Genomic DNA, 20,301 nt, shown 5'->3' on the forward strand with positions numbered 1-20,301 from the left:
TACATGATATACTAGGGAATCATGCTAGACCCACAGTAGAGATGGTGGGGTGCTAGAGTGCCTAAATAATCTCCTGAGGTCACACAGAATGGCTGGGGTTGGAAGGGATGTCTGGATATCATCTAGTCCAATCCAGCTGCTATAGCAGGTTCACCCAGAGCAGATCACACAGCAATGTGTCCAGATGGGTTTTGAATGTTTCCAGAGAAGGAGACTCCACAACCTCTCTGGGCAGCCTGTTCCAGTGCTCTGGCACCCTCAAAATAAAGAAGTTCCTCCTCATGTTTAGATGGAACCTCCTGTGCTTTAGTCTCTGCCCTCCAAGCTGTATAATCATGTGATCCCAAGATATTTTATGGCACCATAACCATAGAGCTGAGAATACTGTCTGTGGTCTCATGTGACAGCAGAAAGTCTACTGAACCAGCAGAGACAGGCATCATAAGGTCAAAGAAAGATTAAAGGAGAAATGTTTAGGATCACTCAGTCCAGAGAAGGGCACCGGACTCTTAAGAAAGCAGTATTTGAGACTAAAAGGAATACTTCTAGATGCTGAATGACACACTTTTGGGCAAGTTATTCATATGTCTCTCTGTACGATAGTATCTGAGTACCTTACAGTAACTGAAGGAGCAAAGTATCATTTTATAATGGAGGGAGACTAAGTCCTGTTTGCATTTGCACGGAGGTTCTCTGGCAGAGCACCCCATGTTTCTGAAGCTGGGGCTCCATGTGTGAGCCAACAGACTGAGCTTCCTTTCTTTCAGTCTGCTCACAGTCATAATCATTGCACACAAAACCACTTTAGCCTGCAGAAAAACACTTGCTGACAATGAAAAAGCAAAATTTTTCAAGTACAAGACCATGAATAAATCCCCTAGATAATCTACTGAGTGATTTAGTATTATTCAATTGTATTCTGACATTGCGTAAAAATGCACTTGAGGATCAAACTTGTAATAAAGTGAGCACTGTATGTGCATGATCAGAAGAGATCTGATGTACTCTACACGACCTCACCTCCTCAAACACAGAACCCAGTCCCCTTTTCCTGGTCTCGAAGGACTGCAGTGTGTAACAGACACATTAACTAACATGTGTTTTACTAAAACACCCAGAACACATCACTGAAATAAAAGCCAAACTTCTAAACAAGAAAAACATGAATATAATTTAGCAAAATTACTTACTAGTAGGAAAAGTAATTACTTTGTAGAAGTCAGTAAGTGTTACTGATCTGCTCACTATTTTCCTGCTACATAAAATGTAAAGCTATGTCTTGCAAATAACTGTCTGGTGGCAAATATAGGGAGAAAAGAGTTTCTCAGTTTCTTCATATCTCTCTCCCTTACTTTGTAAGACTTTATGAAGTCCTCTACATGAATTCACTGTTGACTGAAAATTTTCTTCCCTAGATACAGCCAACATGTCAGGACAGGTTGCCACAGCACTCCAGTGTATCTTTTTGTTTGTTCGGTTGGTTTATTTTTGTTTTGTTTTTGCTTTGTTTGGTTTTGTTTTTTGTTTTACAGAGCTGTGTCATCCTGTAGCTTGCCTTGTACAGCACTATTCTTCCTACTGTTTATTATGTATAATCCATTGCAAACACACAGAGGCTAGTTATAGCAATTTAGACTCAATTTAGTCTTCAAGTCTATCCCTTAGCATCTGATCCTGGCCATCAGCAGCAACAGAATTGCTCCAGGATTAAACAGATGTTTGCTCTGACTCAGCATCACAGTTCTTGCACGAGACACAAATCCAGCTGCTACTCCAGTAACCATCTGAATAATAAAAATCTGGGATTTTCCAGTGTACTTCCCCCAATCAAGAGGAATTAGAGGTCAATACTACTCAGCATTCAAATAATATTAAAATTGCCCTTTAAATTACTGATCTAAAAAATGCAGTAGGTGAAAACAACACAGTAATTCTAAAATAAGGAATTGTAAAGGAAAATTACTCTTTTTCCTACAGGAAAATTTCTCTGTGTTCTCCGTGAATTCTTCATGATGCTGAAATGTCTTCCATTCAGAAATGGAAAGAGATAATAAATTGTAAACCAATGAATTAGAAACAAATCAGTTCAACTCAAATGCTCAGAAAAATCAGCGCATTTCACCCCAATTCTGATTTTTAGAAAGTCACTCTGAAGTACAGAATTATAAATACTTTTTTTTTCAGTATATGATTTAAAATACAGTTCCATATAACATGATGCCTCTTCAAAATGTTCTATTTAGAAACAAATTGTCATTTTCAGATGGAGAAACATTCCAAAGGAAAACTGTTGACTTGTCTGTAGGAAAGAAAACACTTGCAACATACAGCCATAGCCCAGCTAAGAGCAACAAAAAAATCTGTTATTGAAAATAGCTTTCTAAATTCAATTGTTTAACATCAATAACCATTTGAGGCAACAGAAACTGTTCAAATGAAATTTACTTTCATCTGAAAATAACATTTTTTTAAAAGCTGTTCATAACAAAACACACATTTAATGATTTTTTTTTCTTTTTAATATTTGAACAGGGTAGAAGAATTATTGAAATGCTTCATTTTTCACATTTCCAAATTAAGGCATTTTGGTTTGGGTACCAGGATGACCAATTATTTACAACTTTATGTTAATTTAGAATAACTTACTAAAAGTTTCAAAAGGTAGAAGCAAAATACTTCTAGCTGGTCTGATTTCTGTTATTCTTTGGAAGTTCAGGTCAAAGCTTTTTGTGGGAGGATTTAACATCATAAAAAATTGTCAAGGTCTCCAAAATGTCTTCATCAGCAAAAGAACTAACAGAGCTTTGTTTCCTCTGCATTTGTGCCTGGACTCTCTGGCACCTGAGAAGAGCAGTGCTCACACTGCAGGCTTTTCTTCTGGGTGCAGAGGGATTAACTGTGTCTGTCCTCTACTCAGCCACTTATTTTCTCTAAAACTTATAGGAAATCAACACCTCTAAGCTCACGACCCCTTTCTCATTTTTTTTCTCACCAGTTGTGATGCTTAGAAGGCTCTGGTGGAGAACAGGAAGAAATGGACAGGCTCCCTCAACCACAGCCTTTGTGGTCAATGTTGATATTTCCAGAACCATTCTGTGCAGGTTAAACAGCTGGGACGCATCGATATGGGTTAGATTTCCAACATCACAACAGCCTGTGAAACATTCCATTTCCCAAAGGCTCAGTTATTTAACAGCACCCCTAAATCACTTTATTGTTTCTATCCTCCTTGGTAGTCACAGTTAATCTGTGTGCTCACCTCAAGGAGCATTAGTGTAGAGTAGTACAGCATTTCTCCTGGTTTCTTATTAAATGTAAGGTAGCTGTAAATTGATTTCAGGCTGCTACACAGCATGTGGCTGTGAGCTCCTGCCTTCCCACACACCAGCATGCTCCAAGGTGTCGTGGCCAGCATTTGTTGGGCAGTTTTGGTTCCACTAGGACAGTTCCAGCCAAGAGAACAGAAAAGTAACTAGATTGCACCAATTGCCTAATCACAGCAACCCTTGAGATGGTTATAAATGAGATCAAACTATTTGAGCTGGATGCTAATCAACAGTCAGTGCAATCACTTGGGAGCAGACACTGCCATCTGCACGCTCATTTATTTGGCTTTGGAATAATTTAACATTTGATTTATGATGGTGAATTGCATCCTGGCAAGTGTTCATGATGTGAAACTCTTTGCTCCGTCACTCATTAAAAATCAGGGCCTGATCCATGTGAAAGCCTCCTGCTGAGTTCATGATGTTTTGGATCAGGCCTCTGGGTCTCAAGACTGGCAGATAATATTCCATTTCTGTCCAATTTTCTTGCTCAAATTTAGAAGAAGCTCAAGTGTTTTCCATCAACATTTTTATGTTTACTTTTGGGAGAATCTTCACAGTGGGTCAGGTTACTGTGATATAGAAAGGATGACCCACACTGACATATAAATTTTCCAGAAAATCTCAGCCTGAGGCAGATATATGCCTTGGAAAATTTCAGCCCAGATGGCTAAAGTTTGGCAAAGATGTAAGCAACTGAAAATAGAGTTTTATAATGGAAAGTGCTGTACAACCTTAATATCAGGAGGGTGCTACCAAGCACCATATATGACAAGAACCACGCGGAAGAATTCAGGCAGGATTATTTCAGATATGCTTCAGAATATATGATCTATATATTTTTTTCTTTTGCTTGAAAGACACATCAGAGTTAGCTTTTATGTTTGCCAAATCCTTCAGACATTACCACCACAACCAGACAGCTCAAAACAAGCCTTTTCCTCTCAACCATATTAAGCAAGGTTTATCTGAGAATAAAACCATTCCAGATAATCAGAAGTCCAGGGTGCAACACTTCCTGTCTGCATTGAGAAGTCAGCTAGCAAATAGAAAAGCTCTGCAGCTCAGATCTAAGCTGTTAAATCAGCATTACTTAGTTTTCAGATTGAAAATGTGTTTTGATGTTTCAGTACAAGAATGTATGCACAACTTCAGTTCCATGGCACCTTAAATCCCCAGCATACCACAAAGATTCACTCAGATGAAATAGATGAAAAACCTTATTTCACTCAGATTAATTCTGAACTCTTTGAGTTTCCATTTCTAGTTTTACCTTATCTTTGTTAATTCACTCCTATTGATCAGAACATTACATGATAGATTTGAATGGCAAGGTTTTGGTAGTAAGGGAGCTACAAGGGTGGCTTCCGTGGGAAGCTGCTAGAAGCTTCTCCTCGGTCTGATAGAGACAATGCCAGATGTCTCCAAGATGGAACCCTCACTGGCCAAGGCCAAGCACATCTGTGACGGTGGTAGTGTCACCAGGATAACACAGTTAAGAAGGGGGAAAAAAATGTGCACTTGCAGCCAGAGGAAGGAGTGAAAACATGTGACAGACACAATTCTGCAGACACCCAGGTCAGTAAAGAAGTGGGAGGAGGTGCTCCAGGCACCAGAGCAGAGATTCCCCTGCAGCCCATGGTGCAGACCATGGTGGGGCCGGCTGTCCCCCTGCAGCCCACAGAGGTCCATGCTGGAGCAGAGCTCCACCTGCAGCCCATGGAGGTCCACACCAGAGTAGGTGGATGCCCAAAGGAGGCTGTGACCTCGTGGGAAGCCCATGATGGAGCAGGCTCCTGGCAGGACCTGTGGCCCCATAGAGAGAGGAGCCCAGGCTGCATCAGGTTTGCTGGCAGGACTTGTGACGCTGTGGCAAGGACCCACACTGGAGCAGCCTGCTCCAGGAGGGTTACACTCTATGGAAGGGACCCACACTGGAGCAGTTAATGAAGAACTGCAGCCTGTGAGAGGGACTCATGTTGGAGAAGTTTATGGAGGACTGTCTGCCATGGGAGGGACCCAACACTGGAGCAGGGGAGTGTGTGAGGAGGAAGGAGCAGCAGAGACAACATGCAATGAACTGATGTAATCCGCTATTCCTCATTCCCCTGCACTGCTTAGGGGGAGGAGGTAGGGAATTTGGTAGTAAAGTTATGCTCGGGAAGAAGGGAGGGATGAGGCAGAGGTGTTTTAAGATTTAGCTTTTGTTTTCTTACTATACCACACTCATTCAATGGGTGTTAAAACAATTTTCCCAAACTTGAGTCTGTTTTGCTCGTGACTGTAACTGGTGAGTGATCTCCCCCTGTCCTGATCCTGACTCACGAATCTTTTGCTGCATTTTCTCTCCCCTGTCCTTCTGAGTAGGGGAGTGATAGAGCTGCTTTCCTGGGCACCTGGCAACCAGCCAGGGCCAACCCACAATGCATGAGCTGGAATTGTGTTTAAAGCCATGTAAGAAATTTGCATGTTACACCTGCATAAATCCTGACTAACTTCACTGGCATAAATGAAAGCAGAATTTGGCTTGAAGCATCATGTTTGTTTTTTGTTTTAGTTTTGTTTGTTTGTTTGTTTTAATTAGGCAATAGCAGAATCAATGGATTTGTGCTGGACTGCTATGGAGTAAATGAGACCAGACTTTGACTGTGTTTTCTAGCATTCCATTCCAAATACACATTCACAGCATCTTTCCATGCGAACCTCTTGTCCATCTCCTTGAACTGAATGTGGCATGTTCCAAGAACATGTACAACAAGCAATACACCTTCTTCACAAGACATGCTATTAACTGTAAGTCACATAAGTTATGTTAATTATTGACTCACACACATTTGTCCTGAGAAGACACACTAAAAAAATCAGCAGTGTTCAAGCATATTAGGAAACCATAAACAGCCAGGATGCCATGTATTTTCTATTTACAACAAAGACTGGCAGTATGTCTCAACTGCTTTCAAGAACTATCAGCCTGTTCTAGTAGCTAGGAAAATCCACATAATGCTCATTTGCAAAAAGCATTTTGAAAAGCTTTATATAATGGAATGGCTCAATCTTTAAGGAACTGGGGTAAACAACCCCCACACACCTTTGTGCCAAAATATGTTTTTGTTAACCACTGCATTTGCTGGGTTTATTTCAGACATATCCTTGAAACCTCAAAAATCTAGCACACTCATTTTGCAACTGACTCATTGTGCACCAATGTTTAGCTTTTCCCCTTATTTTATTTTAATGCAGTTCAGTGTTGCTCATCACCACCCCCATCCCCCCAAATTAGAGGTTTATAATGGAAATTCTGAGAAGGCGTTCACTATGGTGGTACTTGCAGGCACTGTCATGATAAATAATTTACTATTTGATGACTCCTGATGTAATCACAGCAGGAGTCAGATTCACGAACATCCATTTCTCCATTGTTATCTAGAAGGAATAAGATGATAGGGAAATATCACTTTTCTCTGAACCCATCTTTTTAGCTCCCAGCTGTAAAATGAGTGTTTAAATCGGTAAAGAGAGAGTTTACCACCACAATCCAACCTCTACATTTGTTTGTGTTGGATGACACTTTTGTTCTGGCTCATGTTACTCAGATGGATAGAGCTCAGAAGGGTTCTGCTTTACTGCCCTGTTTTCCCTTAGTGTTTCTGCATTTTTTAAATGCTACCAAATGGTTGCTTTTGGCTTCTAGCATTATCACATGTTGTCTATAAGTATGGAAATAGTTACGGTAATATGCACGTAAATCATAACTGTAAATACCACATAAAGAAGACTGCCATATAATTATAAAAATACCTAATAGATTTATTTTTCAAAGACAACACAGCTGTCCCTTCTAACCTTTCATTCGTAGATTCTTTTCTCTCCTGTTTTTATTTATAGGTTGTCGTGCAGTTTGACACAGCACACCACAATTTTTGTTTCTAATTTTGAAAAGAAAAGAAGACAAAAAATAATCATTTCATCATAACGAAGCATTAGTTTACAATTTTGAACAGAAACTAATGCCAGCTCTAGAACATCATCTTGGAACTGATCTCCCTTTAAATGCATTTCAAAAGAATCTGTCAATGGCTACATACCACAATTTAAAACTAAACCCTGCCATCAAACTAGAGAAAGGGTCAGCCAAACGGCACACATCATGTGTCGGGAAAGAAGCCCCATTCTTTCTCTAAACATCTCAGTGTTTTAATGAAAAGAACCACAATACCTTATTACACTCACCACAACAAAATAAGCTTTTTGTGCCCTACTCAGGGAAAAACAGGTTGAAAAATGTTATGCATAAACTTACATTATGCATCACACAGTGTTAATGAAAGGAGTAAATCCTTCCACAACACTAATGTTGCCAAAGGAGTTTTATATATTGTCTGGAAACTGCCACCATGCACTTTATCCCTTTCCAGTCAGCTTTACAATGCTTAAAAGCAAAGTGATACAAGTGTATTTCCACTTGCTGTATGCTGGACTCACATGGTACTTCATCCTACACAAACTTGTTCTTACTTCTTCCTTGTTACCTTAAGCATACATACGGAGTGCAGATGGTCATGAAAGAGAGGCTGCAGACAACACTGCTCATGCCATGTGAATGGAAGGCTGTTATCTTTGAATCTTCAAAACATTTTTGCCTCAAAGCTTTCATTTATCACTAAGCAACCACTTCAGAGATCCGTGCCTATGTCTCCTACACAGCAAATCCCACATTTTAGCTCAAATAGTAGCGAACCTCTAAAGGAAATAAAGTTCAACTTAGCCATCAGAATTACACACTCCTCTCTCCCTCTCTCTCTCAAAATTTATAAAAAGAATAATTATGCTTTATGTAGAACAATGTGCAGCTCTGAATGCATGAATTACATTCTGAGTTCCTTTAGGAGAAACAACTAAACCAAATGAACTGGAAAATGCTGTTGGGAAAGATCAGTCTGGGCTAGAGGTATACTAATAGCTTATTGATTCAGATTTTTAAGTAGATGAAATGTTCAAATACACACTGCATTTATACCAATCTACACCAACTGGTCTTTGTCCAAAAATGTGTCATTTTATCAGATGTGTCACTCGGCTGGGAGGCTGCCATGACTATACTGGGTGACTGAGTGTTAAAATAATTTCTCCAGGGAGAAGAGACTGATCCCAAAGGTTTTCTGGTTCCAAGGGGGAGATCATTTTTCACCACCAGCTGGAGCCTGATGTCAGACATGCCCTTGCTTCATTTATTCTCCTCAGAGGTTGAAACCCAGCTTGTCCTTCCTGACTCCAATATTGTTTCACATTCGGGCAAATGGCAGCTACTACACAGTGAACTATTAAAGCAGGAGAGCCCATGAGACATGGGAAAATAGTTTAGGGGAAGCGGTTTGACAGCAGGATGTGGTTGTTTCTATTGTCCTATTAAAATAGAGATATCTGGGAAGCTTAACTTTGTTTTCACTACGTAAACACATATCTTTCAACCTAGCATGACAAAAAGATGCAAATAAAAAACCAACAACAACAACAACAAAAACCAAAAAGAAAAAAAAATAAAAAACAACAAACCCAAAGAAACCAACACAACACCAAAACCCCAAACAAGCCAACACAATAAATATTTTCCCTTTTCATGCACTGTGTCTACTTTCTTGGCAGGAATATGAGAATGAAGCCCTGTACACCTAAAAGATGGCTAATTGGTACTGAAACAACAAATGCCTGGGGTTTCATCAGACTTTCATGTTTTATTTTACATTTGTACTTTGGTGTGAGACAAAAAGGAAGCTACAATGACTGAATGTCTTTTATAAAGCCATCTTATGACAGTATCTTGACATATTTTTATTCCCTTCTATTCATTTTCTCCAGAACAATGAGTAGATAGAAATCACCAGTTCCCATACAATATGCGGTCAGCTAAAGCACTACAGTTTAATTCTTCAAACAAAATAGCAGCTTGGACTTGCCCACACTAATGGTTTGAGCTTGTGACAACTATATTTATATCATGCTTATATGATTTTTATTATACCATGCTTAAATGTTGTTCCAAGAACATTGTTGTGAATCCCTGCTACAGACTGGTTACCACACGCTCACGTTAGACATTTAATATTTAACATGAGAAGACAAAACCATGTTGCTTTATCATCTCCAAGTCTTTACATTGAGGTAGTATTGATAAAAATTATAACTTTTTTGAATCAGCTAGAGTTTGGTTTTGTAACTGGTTTAAGCTGTAAATACTGAGCATAAATGGATATCCGCTGCAGAGACCTCTGACTGCAGCATTTACTGCATACATTGGCATCTCCTGTAATGTTCCTCTCCTTACACCATGACACCTCTGCGGTACTTAAAAGCACGGAGAAGCTACTTGAGGCTTTGAAATAAAAAGTTATCAAATCCACAGCATACTGTGTTAAAGCTGGACCAATGCCAGACATTAATAACTTTCTGATCTCTCTTCTTCATAAATATGGAGCAAGCAGGAGACCATGAAGAACTGCTTCTGGAAATATTTACAACACTAGTAGTATTTCTCACACAAAGTAACCTAACTGTTATTGCAGATACTTTCATTGCTACATTTTCAAACCTGTATTGTGGATTTCTCTATATATGCATATTCAGAAATCTGAATGAACTAGTGGTGTGAATTTACAGATTATACAGTGGCTAGAGAGCAATATGTCTCTTTTGCAGTGAATTAAGTTATTCTGAACGAAAGCCACTTTCACTTTGAATGGGACTGTCTGAGCAAGGGACCAATCCACTTTAAAAGTTGAGATAATTTGTCTTTATCTGTGAAGCAGATTCTCTGACACTGTCACAAAAAGCTAAATGTCAGAGAAAACCTGTCCTTTGACATCACAGCATCACATATTTCCAATTTTGTCCTAGCAATGATCATTAGATATTAAGCAAGTGAGGGTGGAATTGTATTTGTTTAATTTCAATTTCTGCCTTTTTGGCAAGATGCACAATTCCTTTTAAGATTAATGAAAGATTTCCTTTCTGCCTCACTTCCCCATAAAAAGAAAATGAAAAGAAAATTTGCATGACAAATTTGAGTAAGACAAGTATAAAAATAGGCGCTGGATGTGTTAAATTCAAACGGATTTTTGTCTCAGCTGTTACATCATAACACATACCAAAGCTACTGCACTGCCACTGTCCACAGAAAGCACACTGTTCTAGGGACACCAGTCTTCAGGGGTAGGTAAGAGACCTAATCAGAAAACCACTAGAGAAATAGATTATTAGTTTTAAGCAAACTTGTACTTTTGTTATCACTTGAGTGGGAAAAGCTCTTGAGGATGTTTGGAATAAGTCTAAAACAGTAGAACCTCACTGAGATTTGGCCTTCAGTCATACTTCTAAGTAACTCTACCTAATAATAAAGATGAACATAATATTGGAAAGAAGACAGGGAGGGAGGGGCAAAGTCGATGTAAAGACAACTGCACAGGGGAAAAACACAGTAAATATTAAAGAACCTCAAGGTTATTAACAGAGATATCAACTGTTGCTATTTACAAAGGCTCCTGATACTAGCTGTTCTGTTTAACTCAGCAATTCTGGTATGACAGACACCTTGTCAGTTCACAGGACATATTTACAAGATGGGTGATTTGGCTTCAATATGGATGTAGTCCCTTTTAAAATCAAGAACCAAGTCTGTATGGCAGGTAAACAGTTAATGCTGAACAACATGCACATGATACTTCATCAACTCCCTTACAAAAATTAGGATATTACTCTTTATTACAGTGCCCTGTAATTCTAAAGTAAATCATGCCAAGATACTATCTTACATGTCTGTAGATCAGATATCATTATTCCCAAAAAAAAAAAAAGCTTTCATGCACTTACCTTATCCTCTAGCCGGATCAGTCTGGCTCCGACAGTATAGTATCCTTTGTCTACCCCCTTTTCTAAATAAAAAAAGAATAAAGATGGGACACTCACTACACTGAAAATAAACTCAAACTAAGAATTGTATTTAAAGCAAAAAAAAAAAAAACTAGTAAAATGCTAAGGTACTAAGGTACTATAAATAACATGAACATAATAAGAAGGAATTTCTTTATAGTGTTCAGAATTCAGGGAGTAGTTGGAGAGAAGGAAGTTAGTTTGTCTAACTGACAAGATTATGTTAGTCTAAAGGGCAACCTTGGTGGAGGTAGTCTGTGGACATGAAGGACTACAGATACTGTCCGGAGTAACTTGATTCCTTATTAAATTATCTCAATTAACTGCATGCAGTTAGATGGAATAGGCATGCTCCTTAGGCAAAACCCCATTTTGAATATCCTTCGAATGCACAATGTACACTTTCTATACATAGAGAAAACAGATTTCAGCTGAGGTTGTAGATGTAAGAGGCAGCACTGTCCAGGAGTGGCATAGACTTAAGTCTTATCTCCTCTCTGCAAATGAGTGACCCTGGGAAAAGCCCTTGCATCTCCATCTGCATTTTCCTTCCTAGCCTTCATGAGACTTGGTTATGTAAGGCCAGCACTCACACACTGCAAACAGTGGGATTGAGAGCCAAGATTGAAAACTGTGTGAAGTGGGGTCTATTTCTTCTATTTACATGGCCAGTTGTAAAGGAATGGGGGTGTAATTTCATAGGAAATGAAGCACAAAAATGCGTATGTTCAGATACGGGAGAAAAAAATCCACAAGAAAAAACAAAACAAAACAAAATAAACAACAAACAAACAAAACCCCAATCCCCAGTGCAAAAGTAAATTAGAAGTCTACGTCAATTGAAGTTGGATACATATTTCCCTACTAAACTATTTTGCCAGTACTGGGCTAGAGTAAGTACTCCCCATTTGTTCTATAAATTATTCCTCTTTTATTAATGGTTGAGCTTTGGTTTTTAAAACTATTTAAGTCCATTTTGCTTAGGGCATGTGCACAGTGTGAAGGGCTTATTTGGAAGGCAGACAGAGATGTGAAATTACAGTGCATCAACATCCACTGTAACTGCCTGTACATGTGCCCATTCTGCAAGGAACTCACATTCTTGCATTTCTCAGTGAATGGTACTTGCTTTACCATTACCATCAGCAGTGTATACGTTGGCTATTGTGATATGTTTAGTGATACCTTTGCATCCAAGTAACTTATACTGTATGCTCCACAACCTTAGAAGGAGACTTCAGCAAAAAGCAATGTTTGCAAGAGGACTCTTCTAGCTTTCCTTCTCTGTTACAGAACATCTAGTGTGTTAAAAAGGTCATGGACCTATGACAGCTCTGTGCAGCCGTTAGAAAGGAGAAATGTTTCATCAGAGAACATGGAGGAGTAAATACCATACAGAGAGAAAATTCAAAGATTGATCAAGGACACCTTGTGGGGACAGAAAATAAATGACACAGCTTGACTCATACGTGTGTGCTGCTCATTCATTAGTTCACAACCACAGAAATCTCTTAAAATATAAGTAGTGGAGGCTCAAGTTTGTCTCTGTATTCATCTCTGCCTAAAATGAAATAATTGACTTTGTAGTCTACTTTCTAGTTAGTAAATCTGTAGACACTTATCATCTTTCAAAGTATTTACCAGAAAAAAACTTCTAAATTGGGATGTGATTTGAACATCAGTGGGTAGTTAGTGTTTTTGTTTAGGTCTAAAACCAAAAAGCCCCCCAAACCTGAAAAAATATCCCAATAAGGATTTTTGTTTGTTTGTTTTTTAAAAAGAATAATTTCCTCACCAGCTCTAATTACATCCTTCATATGACCACCTAGATATTCCCAAACAGCCATATAATAATAATAATGCATATGTTCAACCTCATAATAATGTTTCCTATTTTAGTTATTCTCAGATGCGGTGTGGAACAGAAAACAATAAAATAGGAAGCAGATAAGCAGTAAAAAGCTATTTCATGGCATGTGGCACTCCTATCAGATGAGGTGAAAAGAATTATATACATGCATGTAGCTGTGTCATGTCCATCCCCTTTTTGGCATGCAGGCTGCATACGTCACAAAAGGCTGCAGTCTTTCCTATTTCTTATTAGCCTCCATTTAAATCTGCATTCAGCTGTAATTTACAAGTGTTTATCTCTAATAAGAATCATATTTAAAAGTAAATGGGGTGCGTATACAACGTGCAGAGCATTGTGGTAAGAAGAGTGGGCAGAAGTTCAGATCACATTGCTCTAGGACACTTGATTTCTATCTCATATTTATGCTTTCTCAAGTCTTTTCAAGATATATGATTTTAGACTTCATACATCAAATTATTTGCTTTTAGATCGTTGAAAAAATTGCATGGCTAACTATAAATCTGTAATGTCTTAGTTTTTACATTCTTTTTACATTCGAATTCTGTCTGTTCTTTGTGTTGGTCTGCAATAAAACAGATACACCAGCTAAGAAAGCCAGTAACTGCGTATATGTGTATGTGAGAGGCACAGGCAGAAGGAAGCATGCCTGATCATCATGAAAGAATGCACAATTTTTTAAAACCAGATGAAAATACATATAGACAAATTTTAGCTCAAAAAAAAACCCCAAACCCAAACAAACCAAAGCAAACAATCAAACCAAACCCACAAAAAAACCCATTCCAAACCAACCCAACCCAACCAAAACCTTGAAACAAGGTTGTATCACACTGTTGGTATGTAGCACACTGTTGGTATGTTACAAACCCATCATTTTATATATTTAGACTTGAATCAGATAAAACACTAGGATACAAGCAATATGCATTATACTTCAGGAGACTGAGTATTTCTTGGGTCATCTAGTCCATTTCTCATCTTTATTAATAAATAATTCCTTCCCTGAAGGTCTTTGCCTTGCTGAGTGTATGTACTATACTACTTTCAAAATAACATGATCCTGGACTTATTTCCCATCATTTTCACAAAATATGACCCATCTCTTTCCAGTGAACAACAAGAGATGGCTCTTGCAAGAAAAAATTTAAAGCTTTTAGGTATTCCTCACACCAGCTGAGAAAACATGAGAGGCCATCCCCAACCTTTCCTCAAGTGGATGCACATGATATAAATGACATATTACTCATTATTCAAGTTTGTTTTCTTTCACAAAAGCCAGTAATTACCATCTTAAACAAGTAAGATGAAAAGAACAAAACAAATGAGGAACAGTACTATAATCTTAATTTTTTACCCAATTAGTGTGCTCTGTCTCATCGTACTATACCAAGCTTTTAAGAAAACAGTATTTTTTCTTTGGATAGAAAAAATACTTATGGGGAACATTATGACAGTGAATGAATTGCAGACAGATGGTTTGAAAATTGTAAAAGCTGGAAATTATCTACTCTGCTTTACAGAGCAAGAGTCCTTCCTTGATTTTAACTTATATGGAATATAGAAAGAAGTATGCTAACTCAAAAATTTTAAAATTTATCTGAAAACCATTATTTATTTTTTTTTAAGCAGAAAATGAGGAATTTGAGCATACTAACACCTAGGATACAGCAGATTGCTAAAGATATCTCAAAACATCAGTGAGTTATAACAAGTTTAGTACTGGGACTGCAGAAAACAGGATAGTGCAAGAGGCACCACTACCTTCTTTTCTCTACCACAATGCAACTACAACATTCTGGACCTGTATTTGTTCCAGTTCTATAAAAGACCTATGTAGGGAAAACTGTGATGAGCTTATGGCAAGGTATTGATTCTTAGGTTTATAAACCAGGTGTCCTTCTGAAAATACAAGTCAGGATTGCCCTTTTAAACCAAGGAGCCATGAAATAGCAAATAACATAGTTGCCTTAGGCATTGTGACTTTTGACTTGAGTCTCTTTTCTTGTCAGTCAGAGCCAATTGACAGGTAGAATACATTAAAAAGAGGTATGACATAGTCCTAGATCAGTTGCTAGTGATTTCTCTTAGCCTAAAGAAAATAGAAATAGTAAACTACCAAAATCTCTTACTTTAGAAGGCTGCAATGCAACACAGAAATCTCTGTGATAAAGCTAACTGTTTCATGATGAAGGTTCAAGAGTATACACTGCAAGTAGAAATCTCTGGCTTTTACAAGTTGCAAAAATCTGGCTGCTAGCAGTAACTTGCCAGGTTAAAGATGTGCAATCACCTTTCAAGAAAGAAAACAGCCACAAACAAAAGCTCCATCTGCCTACCTGCTTCATTTATGCAACCTATGAGATGACACAACTTGCTCAAGTGGCTCATGAGGAACAACATAACCAAGTTGCTAGAGAGAAGCCATATACAATGAATCTAGTATGAACTACATCACACTCCTGCCCTTCCTCTAGAAGGTGCTGATGGCAGGACTTAGACACACTTTCATTATACTATATATAAAAAAGTTAATATACCAAATTCAAAACAAAATGCAAGTTTCTTTATTAGCTTTTTATTAAGGATGGAATTCATAACTGTTCAGAGAACCTGGATGAACAGCAAATGATCTGCAGTGATATTTCTGCTGGCTCTTTGCATTGAGATAGATCAACCCCAGTAATGAAATGAACTTTCAGAGGCAAGACTGTGAACATGTGACAGCTATGGAAAATGTCCTAAGTGTCTTTATTTTTGACCAAGTTGCCATGGATTTTGTCTCCAGAAGGGAATAAATCAGTTCCCACAGAGATATGGGTGTCTCTCATTTCAAATATTAATCCACTTTAAAGATAAAAATTAAACTAAGCATATTCATTATGCTTTAAAAGATATTGTGACCCAATTTCCTTCTTAACAGTTGGGAAGGAAATAGCATCAGAAAGCTTAGGTGGCATTTAATGGGAAAAAGGGCAAACAATGGAACTGTCAAAATTTTACAAGAAAGCCTTTTTCTGCAGGGACTCCCACCTGTGTTGTGCAGACCCAAGAGGTTCAGATGAACTGCGGATTAACATCAGTCTTTTGCGTACTTTTCTGAATCCAAACACTGGACCTTTTGTTTTACCTTGGCATTATTCTTCACCTTTGCCCCTGAAAAGCTATAGTAAGTCTCAAAAATTGCATTCAAAAGCAATTAACTCCATCATGTGTAGTAAAGGTCAAGTATTACACTCATCTTATTTGTATCATTACATAAGCATCTGCCTTGTTAATTCAATAAATTTTATTAACATGTGCTTTGCCTCTATAGCAACAGTTCCAATTTTTAAGGGGTTTGTTGATTATTACAGGAATCTTGGTTTCATCTTTCAAAATTGTATTACCTGGAACACTGAGATGGGCTTCTAATGGGGCTAGGACACAGCCTGCTGAGTATACTCATGGGATTCAAGTCTTTGGAAAATTTATTCATTGTCTTAATGTTTTCAAGCCCACTCCTGAAACTAGGAGTTTCAAAGAAAGCTATTAGGTGCAATGATCAAAACAAGCGAAAAGGGGGGATTCCTCACTATATATGTGCATGTGAAAATTACATCACAAAGATTCTTGTCGCAAAGTATCACAGATGTTAAAAGTTTACAGGGGAAACTAGGCAAACTTGTTGAGGACAAACCAGTTAGCACTTTGAAATATATAGAAATGATGTCAGGAAGTCTCTGATCTGCAAAAGGCTGAAGGTTAGAGGCTTATGCATGCCCTTTTTTTTATACATTTCCCAAAGTGCCTTGCTTTTGGCTCTGTCGGAGTCAGAACTGGTCTTACCCAGCATAGCTTTTATTCTATTCTTGTATCGTTATCTTGTTTTAACACAGCTTTTAGTGGTTTTTATCTTTGAGAAACTAACTTGAAAAATAACAATAATTGCTTCCAATGAATTCAGATTCTGGATCTTTTGTGACGTCATTCACTTTTGAAAGGTAATGATACTATAGACACACTGCAATTACTTCTTATAATATTATCAGAGTTGACAACAGGGTTTCAGTAACAGCCTGATCTGAAACTCACTGAGGTCACTGGAAAGACTCCCATTCATTTCAACAGGCTTGGAATAAGACCTTAAGATTCTTTGAATGGGAATATAATAAAACAGGAAAAAAAAAAAGGAGCTGGAAAGGAAAATTTTTCTCATGTTTTTGTTCTTGGCAGTTTACTTTTCTTTGCATTGCCATTTCACTTTTGCTTGCCATCAATACAAGAACAACACACTCTGGAGGAAACACCCCTATTGTTTACAAATGAGATTCTTAGCAGTGCCTTTGAAGTGTAAAAATATCATATTGAAAATACATTTTCAATGTAGAATAAGCCATCCATTCTGAGGAAAGCTCAGGAAGAATGCTTTTTTGAGAGGAGAAGGGCAGTGTAAGAGTTTGTTTCCCCCCAAAACAGAGCGATACTACAGCCATTCATGACTGTTCATCACTTCATTATTGGTGGGTTAGGTAATAAGAGGACTAATAATCTAAGCCTAGTTTTAGTTCTGCAGACTGTTTGTCTGGAACCACTTATTTTATTTTTGGATTTGTGGGAGGTTTAGATAAAACAACTACTGTACCAAGTAACTTTTGGTTTTGATCTTGCAGACTCATAACTGAGCTTAAAAGGTTTTCCATCTCAAACAACCCTCTTCCCAGTCAGTATTTACTCAGTCAATTTGAGGGCAGATCCATATTTTTTTGCAAGAGGTATGACTTTGTAGATTTGGCATGCTGTGGAGGTAGACATCATTCTTAGCAGGGCCACCATGCTTTTGTATCTAAGAGAGCTGTCTCAAAGCAGCTATTCAGCAGTAATTTTGCAAGAAAAGCCTAACAAGGGAAACGAATTGCATGGACACAGATGCCATAATCTTCTCCTGAGCATAGATTATGGATTTCTCAAATTATCTCTGAAGTCCTATGATGCTCTCCCCATTAAGACATCCATCATGAATTCTGAATATGAGGCTACCCCAACTTATCTTACCTCTGGAAGCCAGTGTTTTTTTTCCACATATTAAGTCAAAGAAATAATTTTTGATAAAAAAATGATAATGAGTGATAAAAGACATGTCAGATTTTGACTTGAACGTTTTTTCCCCTCCTTGATCATCTGGGGTTGTATTAGCAGCCACTGCAGGACATGGCTGCTACAGCAAGTCACATGCAAAGACATGTATACTTCCCTGTATGTCTTGAAAATCTCCTTCTTCATCCTAGGATTAGATTAATTTTTCATGGATATATCACAGCATTTTCTTACATTCAGTTGGCATTTGCTTACAATTAAACAACATACCAGGCCTCTCTTTCCCATAAAAAATACTAGACTGTTCACCACTACCAACATGTACGAGATTTTTCTAAATAATTTGTCCTGTGCCTGATCTTGATTTTTTAATGATTGTATTTCCTACCACTTCTCTCACTCTCGCTTTCAAGGCTACCCCAGTTCTTCCCGAATGATACCTCTGATCTTCCTTTGAGCTTTCCAAAACTAAAATCCACAGGCTGTTCAGAAAGGAAGAAAGCTTTTTAAATGGAACCAACAGGTATTCAAATGCCAGCACAAAGGATTTAGAAAGAATATTTTTGTGGAAAATTTTCCAGCAATGTGTTTCCAAGTCATCATGAACCGATATACATTTTTAACACTTATTATTAATTTCCATTTATTCCACTACCACCTGAATGAAAGGTATTTATTGTTCCATAGTCATTCCAGGGCTTATGAACAGAATTATATATTCACACATTATTGGCTGGATTATAAATCCTTAATATTATAGCCATGGGTATTTTCACAAAGTTATGGAGCTAATCATTTTATATAAAATGCAGTCACTATACCTGGGAGGAAAAGGCCTGGCTTTCCCAAAGAATGATCCAATCTGAAAAGCAAAAAGAGCATTACCAACAGCTCAGTTACCAAGTAACTTAAAATTTCTTGCTCAGAAAAGCAGAAAATTTGCCGTAGATTTAAACATAAAACAAAGCAAGTAAAAACATGAGACTACTATGACTTTCTGCACATACCATCAGCAGTTAGTTCTTCAGAGTTTTTTCCAAAATCAAACCATATTATTATTATTTTAATGAGTATTAATGTTTTATTTCTTATACTTTCATGTTGTAACTAAAATATAGTTTTCCTGTGTCGTATGTAATATAATAACAAAGACTATGCAAACAGAATGGCTTCTTAATAACATTTGCAACTGTTCCTTGAATCTCATGCAGGCGGATTTAATAACTATATATGTTGACACAGTAGATTCTGTTCAATAGGATTTTTTATTTTTCATTTAAGGGCCAGAGGAGTTCATTCCGGTGTCCCAGCCCACAGTGTTAATTTGTAAAGAGAAAAGGACTTTGTGCTGAAACAGAAGAGAACAGTTTTGTGACAAAATATTTCAGCTGTGATCCCAAAACTCAGAGGAAGCATGTGCAAGGAGGAATTTGGGAAGGGAAAAGTTCCAGATAGAGAAGGAAGCACAAGTGAAACAGATTTCTCTCAGATGCAGAGAACCATAGAGCCTGGATAGAAAGGTAAATCATTATTTGAAAAGTTTTCCTTTACTAAAAAGAGAGCAGAAAAGGTCACTTCATACTATAAACTTCACAGCATGCACCTTAATAATTTCTTTTAATTTATATAATTTGGAGGAGGAGGGGAGGAGGATTGTGAACTTGGTCATAAAAAGGGTTAAAAATGGCTCCAAGTTAAATCCTCTAGATATTGTGCTCCCTGTTGTGCTTGCAATTTTGGACAATTACTGTTCATTAAGAACACATCTCCCCTAAAGCCAGCTGGCACCAGAGTAATCAAATATTTCATGAGGTAGACAGGGCCTACCTTCTTTGAAGTTCTTTTATCCGAACCATCATATTGAGGTGTCCTTGTGAGTACTGTTCAATCACATCGCGTACATCATACGGTTTCCGAGCTTGCTGTGAAATAAGTCATATGTGAGATTGAAAGGTAAGCATAGTTTAAACTTCAGTTTATTTCAGACAAGCCATCATTCTACTTTTTATCTTCCAGAGACTATTTGCTTTCCATTTTGAAATGGCTGTTGCAATGAATAAAACATAAGTAGGCATTGTAGGAGTGCATATTTATTGTGGAGACGGA

At 37.7% G+C, this 20,301-nt stretch overlaps 1 protein-coding gene across 2 annotated transcripts in view; it reads right to left on the minus strand.

Annotated features, from left to right (window-relative positions):
- LOC102092424 (potassium voltage-gated channel subfamily KQT member 1) overlaps nucleotides 1-20,301 on the minus strand; it is a 492,070-nt gene that overhangs the window by 192,236 nt on the left and 279,533 nt on the right. For both annotated transcript variants that reach the window (XM_021298409.2, XM_065033942.1), the window contains exons 14-16: nucleotides 20,023-20,117; nucleotides 19,017-19,057; nucleotides 11,190-11,251 (exon numbers count right to left, since the gene is read on the minus strand). In XM_021298409.2, the coding sequence (XP_021154084.1) occupies nucleotides 11,190-11,251; nucleotides 19,017-19,057; nucleotides 20,023-20,117 (198 nt within the window). The remainder of the gene's footprint in view (nucleotides 1-11,189; nucleotides 11,252-19,016; nucleotides 19,058-20,022; nucleotides 20,118-20,301) is intronic.

This window comes from Columba livia, chromosome 1 (genome assembly GCF_036013475.1).
Source record: "Columba livia isolate bColLiv1 breed racing homer chromosome 1, bColLiv1.pat.W.v2, whole genome shotgun sequence".
Classification (NCBI taxonomy): domain Eukaryota; kingdom Metazoa; phylum Chordata; class Aves; order Columbiformes; family Columbidae; genus Columba; species Columba livia.